The sequence below is a fragment of the Ceratotherium simum genome, chromosome 24 (assembly GCF_057802395.1).
Source record: "Ceratotherium simum simum isolate JZ-2026a chromosome 24, ASM5780239v1, whole genome shotgun sequence".
NCBI lineage: Eukaryota > Metazoa > Chordata > Mammalia > Perissodactyla > Rhinocerotidae > Ceratotherium > Ceratotherium simum.
This window is the reverse complement of record NC_141923.1, coordinates 49,203,839-49,221,722: the sequence shown is the minus strand read 5'-3', so window position 1 is coordinate 49,221,722 and position 17,884 is coordinate 49,203,839. Positions and strand designations below refer to the sequence as shown.

Sequence of the window (17,884 nt, the reverse complement as noted above, 5' to 3'; positions counted from 1 at the left end):
CATTGGAAAAAGTTTATTCTGGTCCCTTGTCCACTTTTTAAATTGATTTGTCTTTTTGCTATTGAGCTAACAAAAAAAAGAGAACAAAATTTCCAGGCATTATGGGTGCCTACCAGTTGATGCACATGGTTTTGTATTTACAGTGGTACCAAAAGATGTTTCGTGCTTTTTCTTCACCTTGTTATAAGACCAGCAGTAGCTGCGGCATGGCAGATAATCGGGATCTTCTTGGTTTGGAGGTTTACAACATAAATGAGTGATAAGGAATTTTTTATTATTCCAAGGAAATTATTGAGATCATAGTCCATGGAATCCAGGATTGATAGGTGTAGGAGGAAATTAAGGTGAGGATCGGTGATCTGGCATTACTTTAGATCTTGAGGGACAGGTATCTACTATATGAGTGTTTGAATAAAAATATTAGAGATCAGGAATTTGTGCGGGTGAATGTTTTCTGAATTATTTACTTTTGAACATCACCATTTGGATTACATGAACATCTAGGATATGGGACTAAGTCGCTAACAGGGGGTGGTTGATAACGTCACTATTGATTTAACTTCTTTTGTGTGTGTGTGAGGAAGATCAGCCCTGAGCTAACATTCATGCTAATCCTCCTCTTTTTGCTGAGGAAGACTGGCTCTGAACTAACATCTATTGCCAATCCTCCTCCTTTTTTTCCCCAAAGCCCCAGTAGATAGTTGTATGTTATAGTTGCACACCCTTCTAGATGCTGTATGTCGGACGTGGCCTCAGCATGGCTGGAGAAGTGGTGCGTTGGTGCGTGCCCAGGATCCGAACGTGGGCCACCAGTAGCAGAGCACGTGCACTTAACCGCTAAGCCACGGGGCCGGCCCTGATTTAACTTCTAAAGGAGCTATGAACACCAAGTGGTCAATGGATTAAGCAAATGAGTAGTCAGAAAACACAGAAATGGTAGGTTTTGGGATTTAGTAAAAGACTGGAGACCGATTGTCCTTAGAGGGAGTGCCAGGACTTGTGCGGTTGAGAGTGACAAGGACAAGAAGAGAAGAGAAACACACTCAAACAAGGAGGGGGTGTTAATTGGATGGAGGGGAAGAAATGATCTGGAGTAGCCTTGAGTTTTGACCTTGAGCTTTCTGTTCTTGATGCAAATTTGCCTGATGACGTCCCAGGACACAGGTCAGATCTAACCCCAGAGGATAGAGGGAGGGTGAAAGTACAAAACAGCCAGGATAATTGTCCTAAAAAGGCAGGCTTCCTTTATCATTTGATCCAATTTCATGGTTTATTTTTATAGGGTAAGAGAAAAATAAGGATGGTAGTCATGTCTTCACAGAGGAAGCAGTGTAACTGTGGGAACTAGTCCAAAACAAAGCCTGGTTTAAGCATCTCCATTCTTTTGAGGATGTACAGTGACATATTCAAGAGGCCAGTTACTAGAATCCCATCCCATCCTGGCAGTGACGAGTCTCTGGGAGGACACCTTGGACCAGCCCCACCAGGTCTGCTGGCCCGAGAGACCACAAGGACTCCAGGCCTGCAGCAGTGCAGCACAACTGGCAAGTCCTTTCAAGCTTGCCAAAGCGTTGCAAAAACTTGCACCTAGTCACACAGGTGAATCCCTGCCAGGTGTGCTCGCAGGTGGTCTGCACTCCAGGTCCCATGCCCACTCCTGCCGGTCTTCAGATTTGGCAGGGATGATTCCAGGAGCTGATCTGGGCATTCCACAGCTCCACTGCCAACAATTTCTGGCGACTGAGGAAGGTATCAGGAAGGAGGAAAGGGCAGTGAAGAGCACAGGAGAGAGACTGGTGATAGCACTGATGGCGGACAGACTTGCTAGCGAGGCAGAGAAAGCGAGGGGCCAAAAAGGACGTCCTGACAGCAGATGAAACGGAGCAGGCACCTCAGTGATGTCTCTTTGCAGTGTCCCTAATGTTTCCTTGCTTTGAACTCTTGAAACTTTAAAATATACCGATACTTTTTTTAAACTCCGCTGCGTGACATAGAACATATAGACAGCGGTTTCTTTCAGAGGTGAGAGGTTTGGTTACAGGTGAGGAGACCAAGATCTTCCTTTTTCATGCTGTTCTCTCATTTTCCTTTACTATGTACATTATTTATTTGTACTTTAAAGTCAGCAGCGAGTTATCAATGTCACAGGATGATTCAGTTTTTCCCCTCACAGTCACAGTAAAACCTACTTAAAGTGGATTATTCTTTTTGTGTAATATTCCAATAGATTCCAAAATATTATTTCAAAAGCACTTTGATGTCTATGTTCTCAAATAAGATATTTACTTCTAGGTCTCCGTTTTTCTGTTTTTTGTTGCATGCTACTTCAGAGTTGCATCTAAGGAAATACCAGATTTCCCTCAGTTTTTTAGATCCATATGTGTTGGAAATTTGACTCATAAAGGTGGACATGGCAGTTGGGGGATCGTGCTATTATCAAAAGAGACCTTTTCAGCATCAGTAATCTGACAAGAACCCACTGCTTGTTGGGATTTAATTGTCTATTTGAGGGATCAAGCTTTCACTGTTCGCACTTCTCTTTCTCTTTGGAGGGAAAGTACGGCATCCCAGTCTTTCCATTACCAAATCACTTTCCTGGGTGGCTGTGCTGTGTCAGGAAGGGCCTAGGATGCCGGAAACCAGGATTCATTCTCAGCTTCTGGCTGTCCTGAGAAGGCTTCCTTGGCAGAGTCCAGCCTGTGTGTCTGGGTGACACTTGCAGCCATCAGAAAGCAGGGGATAACTCACGAGTGCCAAGCGATTCATCTGGCCCTTGTCTTACGGGGTGTTCCCAAGGGATGAGGTTCAAAATGCTATGTGGTAACCCTTTGAAAACTCCTAGTCATGGGGTGGGTTCTCGGTGTGAGCTCAGAGCAGTGTCTGTTCACCACCAGATGGGAAGCATTTCAGTATTTTAATTGGTAAGGCTGTGTTCATGCACGTCCATGGATCATCAGTTCCGTGGCATTCCCTGCTGGACCACCCCCACACCCCTTTCATGCCTCATCTTTCAAAGCTCCAAACAGGGTTCACACTCCAACAGATGGTTGTGATGTAACCACAGCAGAAGACTGGGGACAAAACACTGCCACCCAGGGGCAACACAGTTTAAGGGCTCAGGCCCAATTGCCCCATTTCGATGAGTTGGTAACACCAACACTGAGTGTGTAAACTGGAGGACTGTCCAAGACCATGGACCTCAGAATGACATGGGCTCACAAGTCACCCTGGACAGCAAGGGACAATGTGGGGTCACTCATTGGCCAGGATTATGGTCCCTTATCCTGGCAAAGCAGAGCTCACCTGTGACCCATCATGCCAACCCAGGGAGGAGGAGCCAGGATGAACCAGAGACAGAGGCTGGGGGACTTCTAGGGAATTTCTGCCCTAAAGGGAATTGCATAAGGAAGGCAGGGGTGCTGAGAATCCTAGTTCACAGGGAGCAGTCATGTTTATGGAACGAGGCCCAGCAGTAGCCTTAAAGCTGCATCACAAATCTTTCCTCCTGGATACAAAACAAGCAGGAAAAGGAATTCAGAGTCCTGGACAAGGATCCCAGGAGGATTCAAAGCTACGTCAGTAGTGAACATGGAGCCCCTAGAGGGGCCTCAGGAGGGAAAGTCCTGCCTGCCTTTAGTCCATTTGCAAATGACCTTTCTCGGGCCTTGTCCTCTCCACGTGCACGTTTTGATCTTTTTACATTGTTTTCCCCACTTAGAGCTGATGCAATTCCAGAGATTGAACTAGAAAACTAAAAGTTCCTAAAATTTGGTCAAAAGAAACCTCAACAAGAGAAGCAGAAACTATTCCCTCTTCCTCCAGAATTAGGAAGGCAGCCCCTGCCTGTGGCATGACATGGTCCTGGGTAGTGCTGTTTTAAAGACACCCACATTTCAGTGATTGTTGCTCTGCCTGTGAAAGTACCTTCAACCTTTAAATCCCAAGAGAATGGGCGGGGGGCCATGTCTGTTCCTGGAGGAGCTGAATGATACTGAAATGAACTTGTCCTCAGAGTTAGAGGGACTTGGGAGTGTCCCCACTAGCCAGGGAAGGGGCTGGCCCTTCTCTCACATACAATAAGCTGATGACCCAGAAGAGTTCTTGATTCAAGGAGAAATGAGATTCTGTGTCACTTACATGCCTACAGAAAGTGACAGAACCACACCACAACTCCCAGGCTGTAAAAGGAACAGGACTGTAATATAATATTCAAATATGGCATTTATTATTTACAACACATAACTACCGTCCCTCCCCAATGGATGAATAGGTACTGAGGTAGAGATGTCAGGGAGCTGGGGTGGGGTCGTCCCCTCTTTCTTGGGCTTCAGGGGGCCCCAGTAATCAGCTTACAATGCTCCCCTTCCCATCAGGTGGGAGGAGCTGGCCCGGTGCATTGCTAGCATCCCAGCTGTGTCCCCGCTGCTGAGGATGGGGCTGTGATCGGCCGCTGGTATGGGGCTCGGTGTTGGAGCCTGGGGGCTGAGTAGTAGAGTCGGGTTATCTTGGGGGCCTCCCTCATAATCATGGCCCCCCACCCTGTCCCCACTGCAGTGGGTGCTCCAGACCCTGTGCTCAATGCTGTCAGCCACCAGTACCCCATTTGTCCCTGCCACGTGAGCAATCATTTAGTATCACCTATTTCACAGAGGAGGAAACGGAGTCTCAGGAAGCTGAAGAGAGTCACCCCAGTCACAGGACTGCTCAGTAGTGGAGCTGGGATCCCAGTGCCAGCTGTCCGACTCCCCAAGGCCACGCTTAGCCCGAAGCTTTACTGAACCCCTAGCAGTCAGTCACCCCGGCCCAGACACTCACTCACCCCTGACCTTGATGATGGGTGGTTCTTCTTGGCCTTGAGTATTCTGCTGGCCAACTAGGTCTGGGGCTCCAACTGGCGGGACAGGCTGTAGCTACAGGACAGAGTGGCACTTGTGAGCCTACCAGGAGCCCCACTGCCTGCCCAGCAGCTGGAGTCTGGGAGTCCCAGAGGTCACCATGAAATAAGGCCTGGGGCTGACCAGGGGGTCACGGAGACAGGCCCTCTGGACTGGCCAACAGGGAGAGTCCACCCCTGCCTTCACCCAACTCCTGCCCGGCCTCACCTATCATTCTCATTGAGCAGCTCCATGTCCTGGAACGAGGCCCCAAATCGCTCCTGGGACTCTGGTTGTAATTCTTTGCGGCCACCTGGAGCAGCAGGATCTCCCTCATGACTCGGTATTCCTGGGACCAGAGGGAAGAAGAGGATGCACACAGGGCCTGGGTGGGGGATGCTGCAGGGGCCTTGTGGGGGGTGAGGAGTGGGACAGGGGACCAGTCCTGGGAACCCTCCTTCCCTCCAGTCCCATCCAGGCTCTAACTGTTCTCAGAAGGGGAATAATCAACCCCTCCTCCAGGAAGTTTTCCTTGATGCCATCCTCCCCTCAACCCACCCGCCAATTGGATGGGTCTGCCACTTCTCTGTTATGAATCTCTTCCACTCAATGTAAGATACACGGGGTGGAGCCAGGGACTATTCTGCCCAGAGGGTCTCTGATTTCCACCTCCTTCCCCTCCCCTACAGGGAGTGCCGCAGCTGTTCCTCAGTCCTCTTCTCAAGGTTGATCTCATTCCCCTGGAAGGCAGACAGCCAGAGTCCATCAGACACAGCCCCCTAGCCTGAATAGCCCCCTATGCCCACACCTTCTCATGTTGCACTACTGCCAGGTCTCCAGAGGGGGCCGGGCATGCAGAGAAAACAGGACTTGGACCTAGGCTGTGCTCTGGGCTTCCAGAGAAGGAGGACATGGGGGGAGGCTGAGGGACCTGGCAGCACAACCCTCTCTCATGACAGACTTGGAGGCTGAGGCCTCAGGCAGAGGGGACTGCTCAGCCACTTATGTGCTGCCTGACTTGGAGGGACCTGACATCTCTCTCCCCCATGGGCAGCATGGGACGGAGAGGCAGAGTCCAGCTCAGATAAAACCTCATGCAGCTGTGCCATCAGGCAGCTCTGAGCTTCCCCAGCCTGGGGAACCGGAATGGGTGTCTCAGGCGGAGCCTCTGTTCACTCATCCCTAAGATGGGTCTGATGCCCCAGCTCCCAGGGGCGGCTGCGAGGCTCTCATGAGAGATGAGCCAAGTGCTGAGAGCTCAGAGCTCAGTTCGGGGGCTCCTGCATCCCAAGGCTCAGGATCCTGGTCCACCCTGCTTGGTCCCCATGTTCACCCACCTCGAGATAATCACCCTTCACCAGGTGCAGCATCAGCAGGTCACCGAGGAAAGTACCAAGATAGGGGACAACACCCTGTCACATTGGGTGAGATGAGCCCTTGCTGTCAAGTCATCCCCGTGCAGACCCTCCCTTGAACAGTCCTCACCCTGAGTCTCCTGGCCCACCCCAGGGTTGCCACGGGGAGCAGCCTAGGACCCTTAGCAGACTCCCCTCAATTCCTCCTCCCTTCACACCCCAAGAACACCACACTCCTCCTCCTCACCTCCCAGGGCCGGCTTCTGGCAAATCACAGGGTGTGCGGTCCCTGGCCCTCCCCACAACAAACCCATCCTGCACCAGCTCTTCCAGGCCCCCCTCCTGGTCACTTCTACTGGGGGATTCGGACACTGTGGCACCAGGAGGAAGGGCCCTCCTCTCTTGATTTGAGGCCTCCAGCTGGGAGGGCAGAGCCCCTCCCCCACAGGCACACTCACCTGCTGCTGCTGCTGCTTCTCCTGCACTCTCTGGGGGCTGCTGTCCGGGGGGGCAAAGGTGGAGGGCCCCTCCTGCCAGGGTCGAGGACAGTGTCAGCGAGGCCATAGTCCCCTCACCCCATTTCTCTCCAGCACCACTGGCCTCCGACCCTGGACATCTGACTCGAGTCAACTGGTACCAATGCCACTCCACCCTCCAAGATCTTGTGATTCCAGAACAAGCCCAGCTCCAACTCTCACTCTGGATGTGAGCTTGGGCTTGTGGCCTGGCCTCCCCAAGCCTGTTTCCTCATCTGGAAAGAGTGAGAACTCCAGCTACCTCACAGGTTCTCCTGAGGCCTCAGTGTCACATGACTGTCATCATTGTTCTCGCCCTCACCCCTCCAGGTGGAGCAGGCAGAAAGCTCCCACATTCCTTTCCTCCCTCTTACCTCTTCATCACCACCCTGTGAGGCCTACACAACACGATCACCATGACTCCATTTCCCTGATGAGGACACAGAGGCCCAAACAGGGGCAGTGAGTTGCTCAGGGGCCCACAGAGGAGAGGCCACTTGCCCCTCCCAGCCAGAGGTCCTGTTCCAACATCCTCACCTAACCCCCGCCCCATCACCGACAACAGTCCTGTCCCCGTGCTCTCAAATCTTGGTCCTGGGCCAAGCCATGGATGAAGATGATGGGGTGTCTTGGGAGTGTGGTTGAGTGGCTCCTGCCTGCCCCAGTCCCCGTGGAGTGTCTGGCCCCCAGGCTGGGACAGAGGCCATGCCAACGCCTACTCCTCCCCAGGGAACCCCTCAGGATATTCCCATGCTCTGAACTCTTTCTTTATCCACATAGGAAGTGGACCCCCAAGGTGCCACCTCTGATCCACAGGGAAGGGGGTGACAGGATGCTTTGCTTCCCCGTTTACATGAAGCTCCTAACGTCCTTTCAGCAGGATCCACTAAGAATCCATCAGTTGCCTAGACGCTACTCATAAGCCACCAGGGGAATATGTCATTGCCAACCAGGCACTCAGGTGAGACTCCTGTGGTTGACTCGAGTGACTGCTCTAGGGGTTTGGGGGGTCCCAGAATGCACACACATCTGTCTCTGGTCCATACATTCAGACCCAAGGATGAGCAGCCTGTTTGTCCACCTGGGCCATGGGAATCCCCTGCTGTGCCCGTCCCTGGGGCAGGCAGGGTGCCCCCCCTTGGAGACGTGGTGAAGAGAGAAGGAGCAGCACGGGCCTCGCTTCCTGAGGACAGGTTTAGGCTGAGGCTAAACCCACCCAACCACCCAACAGCCTGGAAGAAGCTACATCCAGCAGGATGGACGTGCATGGAAGCCAGAGACCTGCTGATGGTGCCAGCTCGGCAACTCCTCCTGTAACAGCCCAGCCAACACCACTGTGTTCCCATGACCAGGGCCTCCTGCCCACAAACGGCACCCCACCCACCCATGGGCTGAACAGATCCCTCTGCTTGTTAATCTGGACAAGATAGAGGGGAATGTTTCAGAGAAAGTTCAAGTGAGAAACTATCAAAACTACAGCCTGCCCAGTCCCTCTCCCTCCCCCGCCCCTCCTCTCTTTCCAGACCCCCAGTCTCCACTCTACCTTGGTCATCAGTTCTCTGCTCAAGGACTTGTCGTGGCTATAAAGCTCCTTAAGTTTTTCAGAGCTCTCCCTTGGGGAGGGGAAAGAGGGAAGGATAAATTTAGCAATAATATGAGTGTTCTGAGTGCAAATCCCTTTTCTTTGACAACCCAAGAGATTCAAACTGCCTGGAGGAGTGTTCTCACTGGGCTCCTCTGAGCGCTAAGGTCTCGTGGGCCCAGGGTGGGGCTCTACTGTTGGTCAATGAGGTCTCCACTCCCCAGCTCTACAGAGCAGCTCTGTTTTGACTCCTTTGAGTTTCAACTGGGCGTAGAGTTCTGTTGCTATAAACACTTGAAAATGTCCAAATGTGGCTCAACTCAGTACCTGACCCTTAGGGAAACGGAGTCCTGAAGCAGAACTGGTACACTAAGGACCCCAGGAAGGGGGCCAGCCCCGTGGCTTACGGGTTAAGTGCGCGCGCTCTGCTACTGGCCGCCCAGGTTCGGATCCCGGGCGTGCACTGAGGCACGGCTTCTCCGGCCATGCTGAAGCCACGTGCCACATACAGCAACTAGAAGAATGTGCAGCTATGACACACAACTATCTACTGGGGCTTTGGGGAAAGGAAAAAAAAGGAGGAGGATTGGCAATAGATGTTACCTCAGAGCCGGTCTTCCTTAGCAAAAAGAGAAGGATTAGCTTGGATGTTAGCTCAGGGCTAATCGTCCTCACAAAGCAAAAAAAAAAAAAGCACCCCAGGAGGCTTAGAGACACCCCGCCGAGGCCAAGGCCCTGTCCCCAGCATTTGCTACCTCCCAGGAGTTCCCGGCTGACTGAGGGGCCAATGGCAGACATACAGGAGGTCCCCCATCCACCCTGGTCTTCCTATGGAGAGGGGCCTACCCACCGGGAAACTTCCCCCGTGTGTTCTTCAGGTGGTTTATGGAGGGTTTCTGCAGAGCAGAGATGACAGTGCGGGGCAAGGAGAAGTTCTTCAGGATCTCACACTCTTGGGGAAGGGAAGAGAATGAGCTGTGAGGTGGGGCGCTGGAGCCCTGCTTGCTCTAGCTTCAGTCCCCTTCTATTTAAATCTCCCCTCCTGGATGAGACAGATGCTCAGGGAGCCCCAGAAGGGCACATTTAGGACCCAAAGAGTAACACTCACAGGGAGATGATTTTAGCTCAACCCAGAGAAGGAGCCAGGGAGGAACTGAGCATCCTCCCACTGGGAACTGGAGGCAAGGTCAGCAGGGCCCCTGGCAGGAAGGGCCTAGAGACTGTGCAGGGGCTTAGACCACACACTGCAATCTTGGGAGCTGATAAAGGTGGAGAGGCAGTTCCCAAGTCTCCAGAGAGGGACTCCACTGGGCCTTCCACAGCAGACCTGGGCCACCTGGACCCAGTGCTCCACCACCCTCGCCCTGTCCTGGGCCGTTATGCTCGGGTCCCCGAGGCAGGTGGTGACGACGAGGCTGACCACCCTTCTGAAGTGGTCGACGGCGGCCTGGACGGTGGGTGTCAGGTGCTCATTGCCGGGCTTGTTCCTCTTGCCCCAGGTGGAGCCCAGGCACTGAGAGGGCACCACCTTCCGGAAGAGCTCCTGGGGAACAGGGGGAGTGTCACCCAGCCCTGCCACATGCCAGTTCTGTGTCCGCAGCCCCAAAGGTCCCACACAGGGGTCACAGTTTAGAGCTGGAGCTCAGGAAGCTCAGGATGTGGCCTGAGCCTTCTGAGAGTCCCTGGGTTTTCTTTGTCCACTGCAGGCACCCAGCACAGGATGACCCAGAACCCAATACAGGCAGGGAAGGGAGGGGGCATTTGCACCCAGCCTGTCCTGGCTAACGCCAAGCTCCAGACGGTGGGTCAACTCGGCTCATCCCAGGGGGCATCTTCCACCACCCTGATCCCCCACTCTGGTCCCACTTCCCATTCTGATGCACAGTCTCCTGTGGCAGCTACAACCACGGGCCTTGTCTGTCTCCCTTGTAGGGAAGTACACATCAGGTGTCTAATAAGTCCTAAGGCTGTTGAGCCTCCTGAGCAGCCTGTTGGGCCACCGTGGACCTGGCTGCACACAGTGAGTTCCGTCACCCACTGATGGGCCAGGTCCTACCCAGCTTTCCATCTCTTCTACCTCATGGAGTTGGCACAGCCACTCTGTGCAAAAGGTCCTGTTAGTGTCCACCTCTACGCTCTGCAGGTGGACAGCAAAGCCTTGGCGGTTCAGAAAGTTGCCCAGGTCGTACGGTTGGTAAGGGGTGGAGCCGGGATTTGGTCATAGGAGTGCGGATCAGGTCTAGGGCAATGATGGCAGAGGGAAGACCTGCCCCACCCCGTCCTGACAGCCCAGCTGCTCACCGCATCCATCACGGTCAACTGCTCCACCACCAGCTTAGGAGGAAGGCTGTGAGGTTAGGCTTCTTCTCATACTCCTTAACAGCCACAGGTGGAGATGGACTTCCCACTAGAAATGATGGTCCAGGTGACTCCAGCTCAGCAGCTCCCACTCCTGCTGGAGCCGATGTCGGCCCTTGCTCCAGCTCCAACACTGCTGGTGGAGGGGACGCTGGCTCCAGTGCTAGAGGGGGTGGTGTCAACGGAGCTGGAGCCAGCTCTACCTCCACCACTGCTCACTGTTCTGCTTCTGCCGCTGGCTGGAGCTCTGCAGCTGGCGCTGGAGCGGGATAAAGAGAAAACTTGACCCACATAGCTGACTTTCCATGCGTCCTTCTAAACACAGGAAAGATTCCACTTCCCTTCCAGGAATACCCAGCCTGCAGTACCCCTTATCCTCCGGCTCTGCCTCAGTGGCCTGGGGAAGCTCACACCAGACCAGGGAAAGAGGGTCAGGCAGCTCAGCTCCGAACCAGGCAAGGTAACCTGCATGTACATCCCCTTTAGCTTGAAAAAGGGAGAGCCCCTGTCTGGTCCCGCCCCAGTTCTGGTCCTAGCCTGTCATCTCAAGGTCCTGAGTGTGGAGACCCTCTGCTCCTGCTCTCATCTCAAGCAGCAGTGGATGGAGTTGGTGGCCTCATGCACCTGCCTCTTGTCTAGTGAGTTGGTGGAGTTGAAACCATCGGGCAGCTCCTCGATGACCTCCTGAGTGGAGTTCTGCAAAGACTGCCCGGGAGCTGGGCCAGAAGGAATCAGGGGCTGCCTGCACACTGCCACTGGGGCCGACCCCCAAGAGAAAGTCTGCTCCTCAGTTCAGTCACAGAGGAGCATCTCTGCAAAGAACTCCGATCAGGGAGGGAAGCAGATGAAACCTCTAGGGCTCGGTAACATATGAGTAGAGGAGCTCACCTTCTCATGCTGCCAGCCATGACCTGGGGTATGAACATGACAGACCCACCAGGCTTCCAACACCTAACAACCAGCTCCAACCTAGGAATGACCCACCCCCCATGCCCTGCCTTCCCCACTCCACACAGACACATGCGCTCGTGCGCACGCGCACACACACACACACACAAAGAGGGGCAACAGGTGGGGGGCTGATCAGGTGGGATCACAGCTGTGCCCTGGCCTGCACTAGCCTTTCCTGGGCTGCCCCGTGTTACCTTTCACTGCCTCCTGCCAGATGCCCAGAGGCATCGGGGATGAGGGCTGAGTCAACGTTGGCAACGACCAAAAAGATTCTCTTTCTGGGATTTTTTGAGCCCAGATCCTCAGAAAGTTGGGAAACAACAAAACATCTTTGCCTGTTGACTGTCTCCAATCAAGTGAGCTGGATGGGGGGCTGTGGGTGCCTGGTTACGAGAGTTATAAGATCTGTTGAGGTCTATGACCCCATGTCATCTCCTGAACTGTACACAAGGAGCCCACACAGCCCTAGCCACAGCTCCCGGGAAACCTAACTAGGGTCCTAGCTTTGAGGAGACAGAGATGAATGCAGACCTCCTTTTTCTTACCAGTTCTTCATCCTGGGATAGTCCCTGTGCCTCTCAGGTCCTCCCTAGTCTCCAAACCTGCACCATGGGGATCAGGCTAGAATCTACTTCCTAGGGACGTCACCAAGTGTATATGAGATAATATCTATTACCCCTGTGGGCTGGTGTCACATGTACCTAAGGCACAAACTTAGAGATGGAAGAATAACAAGGAGAGGTGGGATGTAGTACAGACCACCACTCAAAACAGGCCTGGGTTCCAGGAATGTGATATTGGGACAGTCACTTCCAACTTGACTTCATTTTCAGGTCAGCATCATGAGGGGGTTGCAACTAATGGAAATTCAGATATTGCCATTCTGTGGCATAAAACCATTCGTTTCCTATTTTATGGAGAATGAGACTCAAGTGCCTCATCTTGGCCTATGAGGTGGACAGCCTCTACAGTGGTACCCAGTAAGCCTCACCCATAGTATAGCCATCCCTGTGGAACCACTAAGTGGTTAGTAACTGGCTTCTGAACATAATAACAGCCAAAGCGATGGGATGTCTTGTCTAAACTTTAACTAAAAAAGTCTCTCACTTCCTCTTACTCCCTCTCCCATGTTCCATCTCTCTCTCTCTCTCACTCTGCTGAATCTCTGGAACTGAGGAATCAAATACCAGTGTATTGGGGCTGCCCATTGTGGAGGCCCATCGAGGAGAGCAGCACGGGAGTGCCGAGGCCAAGAGAAAGGAACTCAGGCTCTCAGGCCAAACTGAATCCTGAAGGCTGAGGGTGAAGTTGGGGGCCAGTCCTCCCCCAGTCGAGCCTCAGTTAACGCCACGGCCCCAACTTGTTAAAATCACTGAGGCAGAGGCACCCAGCTAAAACGTGCCTGATTGCTGATCTACACAAATTGTGAGATAGTCAACATTTGTAGTTTTGAAATGCAACATTAGGGGCAATGACGTCAGAGAGGGAAACGTAACTGACACAGCCTACCAGGCTCTGGCCCTACCTTCCACCCAAGCTCCTGTTCTCTCCTCCCAGGCTCCCTCCAGCTGCACTGGCCACCTTTCTAACCTCCTCTGGCCAAACTTACTTCTGCCTGTGAGACTCAGGACTAGTGGTGCCATCTGCCCGACACACTGCTTCCAGATAAGTGCAGGGCTGGCTCCCTCTTGTCATTCTTGTCCCAGCAAATGTCACCCCAGTGAGGCCTTTCAGGCCCTCCTACCCAGTGACCCCCCCAGCCCTCCCTCACAGCCCCCTGCTGTGTTTCTCTACAGCACTTGCTCTTTTCTTGCTCATGTCTTTGCTTTTGTCCATTTCCCCTCTAGACTGTGAGCTCCTGGCTGGCAGGGACCACTTGGTCATTTTCATCCTGCATTTTGGCCCACCAGGGCACCTGGCACAGGGTGAGTGCTCAGTGCACAGCTGCTGAATGCGTACATGGGAAGATCTTGCACCCCTCCCCCCGCTTCTGACCAACTTTGATTGTGGAGAGGAACACTAGTAATAGGAGGTACAAGTTGTTTCTGAGGCAGGGGGACAGCCAGAAAGACCTCTGCTTGACTCTTCGCTGCTCCAGGAGCTTAAGTATAGTTCAGTGGACACCGAGTAAATTCCAGGTTTACAGCAGAGTAACTTGATATACATATATATATATATAATGTAGAGGCTACCGAAATAAGTTTAGTTACCATCAATCACCGAACAGAAACAAAAGTTTTTTTCCTGATGATGATAAGTTTTAGGATCTACTCTCTTAGCAAGTTTCAAATATACCACACAGCAATGTTAACTTACAAAGTGCTGTATATCAAGTATATCTCAATACAACTGAAAAAAAATAAAAACAAAAACTCACTGGCCACCACTGACACAAGAGGCTGCCCACCCCCTGGTTGTCAGCACTAGCACTGCAGCCCAGGCAGGAACTCCACCAAACAGAAAGGAACTTTTCTTCAGGTGTCCTCAAGGCAGAGGCTCTCCAGGGTCCCAGGGGTAAAGGAGCAGGACCGGTCGGCTTCGAGGGAGTGGGAGGAATCTCGGGAGTCTACCTTCCCCCCCTTTTGCTGTTCCCCACCAGGTGTCCTCTTCACTCCTGAGGCATCCTAACCTCAGCTGACAATGATTCCCCCTACCTCCAGATGAGGGCCCCAAGGGTCCAACAAGGACTGGTCTTCTCCCTGGATGGACTTGGTGTCCAGTGCTCTGGCATCTTCTTCCTTATCCTCAGTTCTCATCCACCCAAGCCCCCAGGCCTCCTCAGTTCTAAAGGATCTACAGGGGCTAGAAAGCATTTGCTCAGCATTTCAGAGCACAGTAGGTCATCAACAGAGAACCTAGTCCAACAGACATGTTGCGAGCACATGGAACACCTGGAATCACCTGCTGGATGCACTCCACTTTATACAGCAGGACCCTGACTGAGGTCTTCTCTCCTGTTCTCAATGCCTACACAAGGGGAGGATGTGCTCATCACAGTTCTGGGTGCCCACAGAGGTGGACTGCAGTACCCCAGTCCTGGGCTCCTCAGGCTGGGCCAGGGAGGGGTCTGGAACAGGTAGAAACCTAGGAACCTTAGGGATTCCTCTGCCCATCTCTGGGCCCCCGGGCGCATATCTAGGAGAACGGATGCTATGGCCCCATAGGAGAGCTGCCTGCAACCTCTCTCCCTCCTGCCTCTTGTCACTTCCCCCATGTCAGCTCTTTCTTGACTGCACCTCCGTGGTCTTCACATGAGAAGCCAGTGTGAGTGGGTGTGCCTGTGCACATGCCATGATGAGGAGAGGAAAATGACCCCATATGGAGAGGGGTGGGCAGCAGCCCCCTAGCATCTTAACGCCTCTCACTGCCAAAGGAAACCTGAGGGAAGGGGTGGAGCCCTGGCCAAGGAAGCTGGAGCTCTCTGTAGTCTTCAGGACTCTGACCACCTCCTGTGGTCTGGGCCAGTACCTGCCTCTTTCTGGTCCAGTTTCCCAGCTGTACAGTGATGGGTAAGATGTGCAACAGCACAAGCATGTGCTCGGCCAGGACAAGTCATCAGCCCCATAGATACATTAAGTATGTTTTAAGTGTATTGAAGACATTAATATTGCTGTGCAATCATCCTTATGATCCATCTTCAGAACTCTTCTCATCTTGCAAAACGGAAACTCTATAGCCATTCATGAAGAATCCTCCATTCCCCCTCGTCCCAGCCCCTGGCAAACGTCATTCTTTCTGTCTTTCTGAATCTGGCGATTTCAGGAATGTCATAGAAGGGAAATCACACAAGGTTGTATTTTTGTGACTGGCTTATTTCATTTAGAGTAATGAAGGTTCATCCTGAAGGTTCATCCATCTTAGAACTTCCTTCCTTTTTTTAAGGATGAATAATATGCCATTGTATGTATATTCCACATTTTGCTCATCCATGCATCCCTGAATTGATACCATAGCCAGGCCCAAAACCAAGCCCAAAATAAAATAGGGCCCCAGCCAGATTTTTATCAACAGTCCCCTGGAGACTACTTTCTTAAGTCATGTCGTGTATGATATTTACAAAAGATCTAATCTTGGGGTGTGAGTTGTTTTTCAGAAACTCCATTTGTCCTCCTTGAGCAAGTTTCAACTGATTTGAGCCAGTGAGACTACAAGACGGCTGGCAAGACTCAAACCACAACTGCACAAGTGACTGGAGAATGACCTGGGGGACCAAGAACTCTCCTTCCGATCATGTTAAGGACACCATCTTTTGAACATGGGATGTATGACACAACATGAAAATCTGCGTTTGCACAAAATGCCTAGGACTGCCCCCAACCTTCCTGCACCTGCTCCTTTGCCCTTAAATAACCCTTTTTAACAGCCCATCCAGGAGAAAGATTTAACCTTTGTCTCCTGTCTCCTTGCTGGCCAACCTCATAATAAAGCTTTTTCCCTTCTACAAGAGCGGGTATCCCATGTTTGGCTTAAGGGGTGCATTGGGCAGCGAGCCCTTCCTTGATTCCAATACTTCGGTGGCTTCCATGTTTTAGCTATTATGAATAATGATGCTATGAACATGGGTGTTGAAATATGTCTTTGAGAACATGCTTTCAACTCTTTGGCAGGGTATATAACCAGAAGTGGAATGGCTGGGTCCTATATAATTATATTTTTAATTTTTTTTAGGAATTGTTATACTGATATCTACAGCAACCATATATTATATATTCCCACCACAGTGCACAAGGGTTCCAACTTCTCCACATCTTGGCCAACACTGGTTCTAGTCTTTTTCTTCTTTTCTTTTTGATAGATGCCAAGCTAATGAATGAGAGGTGGTCTCTCACTGTTTCTGATTTGCATTTCCCTAATGATTACTCATGTTGAGCATCTTTTCATATGCTTATTGCTCATTTGCAGATCTTCTTTGAAGAAATGTCTATTCATGTACTTTGTTCAATTTTGATTTAGGTTGTTTGATTTTGTTGTTGAGTTTAGGAGTTCTCTATCTATTCTGGATATTAAGGCCTTGTCAGATACATGGTTTGCAAATATCGTCTCCCATCCTGTGGGCTGTGCTTTTACTCTGTTGATAATGACTTTTGAGGCACAAAACTTTTTAATATTCATGAAGTCCAGCATGTGTATTTTCTTATTTTATTGGCTGCTCCTTGGGTGTCATATCCATGAAATCATTACCAAATCCTATTTTGTCAAGTTTTGTCTTATGTTTTCTTCTAAGGGTATTATAGTGTTAGCTTTTACATTTAGGTCTTTGATTCACTGGGAATCAAGTTTTGTATACAGTGTTAGGTAAGGGTCCAGGTTGATTCTTTTGCATGTAGATATCCACTTTTTCCAGCACAGCTTGTTGAAAAGACTTTTCCCCATTGAATAATCTTGGCACCCTCGTCAAACATCATTTGATCACATGGGTGAGGGTTAATTTCTGGGCTCTCAATTCTGTTTCCATTGGTCAATATGTCTGTCTTTATGCCATGACAATGCTGTTTTGATACTGTAGATTTGCAGTAAGTTTTCAGACAGGAAGAATGACTCCTCCAACTTAGTCCCTCCTTTCAAGATTGTTTTGGGTATCTGGGCTTACTTGAGATTTCAAAAGAATCTTAGGATGGGTTTTTTTCTATTTCAGCACAAAACGTCCTTGGGATTTTGATAAGGACTGCACTGCATTTGTTGAACTCTTTGGATAATGCTGACATCGTCACAATAAGGAGTCTTCCAATCCACGGTGATGGGATGTCTTTCATTTCTAGTAGTGCCGGGTGGCTGTTCAGGTTGAGGGGGCAACACTCCTCAAGGTAGTCATACAGAAATCCACAATTCCTCCTCACTGTGCCTTCACCATTTCCTTAGAACCCATCGACAGTCAACAGAGGGCAAAATGCATGTAAAATGCACGTGGGAAGTTTTCAAGGACTGGGTGTGCATGGAGCACACATTTCTTCCACTCCTCTCCACTAGCAAGAACCGTGGACTGAGGCAGCAGACCCTAACACACGGGGACTACAGACTCAACCAGCAGACCCCAACAAATGGGGACTGTGGACTAAGCAAGGGCCAGAGACTCAGGTTCCTGGTAGAATCATCTGCCAGCTCAAGCTGACCCACTAAGACTTTGCCTGGCACTGCACACGGACTATTCTCTGGAACAGATCATGAGTTAGGTCACAAAAAAGGCTTAACAAAATTAAGAAGACTGAAATCATAGCAAGTATCTTTTCCAAACACAATGATATGAGACTA

General features: G+C 51.2%; 1 protein-coding gene across 2 annotated transcripts in view; it reads right to left on the bottom strand.

Annotated features, from left to right (window-relative positions):
- LOC147913956 (ral guanine nucleotide dissociation stimulator-like) overlaps positions 1–17,051 on the bottom strand; it is a 34,887-nt gene extending 17,836 nt beyond the window's left edge. Inside the window, exons 1-7 of one of the 2 annotated variants that reach the window (XR_015556214.1) lie at positions 10,628–17,051; positions 9,177–9,869; positions 8,288–8,357; positions 6,688–6,759; positions 5,433–5,614; positions 5,103–5,223; positions 4,820–4,910 (exon numbers count right to left, since the gene is read on the bottom strand). Coding sequence is in view for 1 of the 2 variants with exons in the window: in XM_087448540.1 (XP_087304666.1) it covers positions 6,140–6,286; positions 6,688–6,759; positions 8,288–8,296 (228 nt within the window). In the remaining variant the exon portion in view is untranslated. Of the gene's footprint in view, positions 1–4,819; positions 4,911–5,102; positions 5,224–5,432; positions 5,615–5,639; positions 6,287–6,687; positions 6,760–8,287; positions 8,358–9,176; positions 9,870–10,627 lie in introns of those variants that run through there. The other variant, XM_087448540.1, reaches the window with a different exon arrangement.
- Between the last annotated feature and the right edge of the window lie 833 nt (positions 17,052–17,884).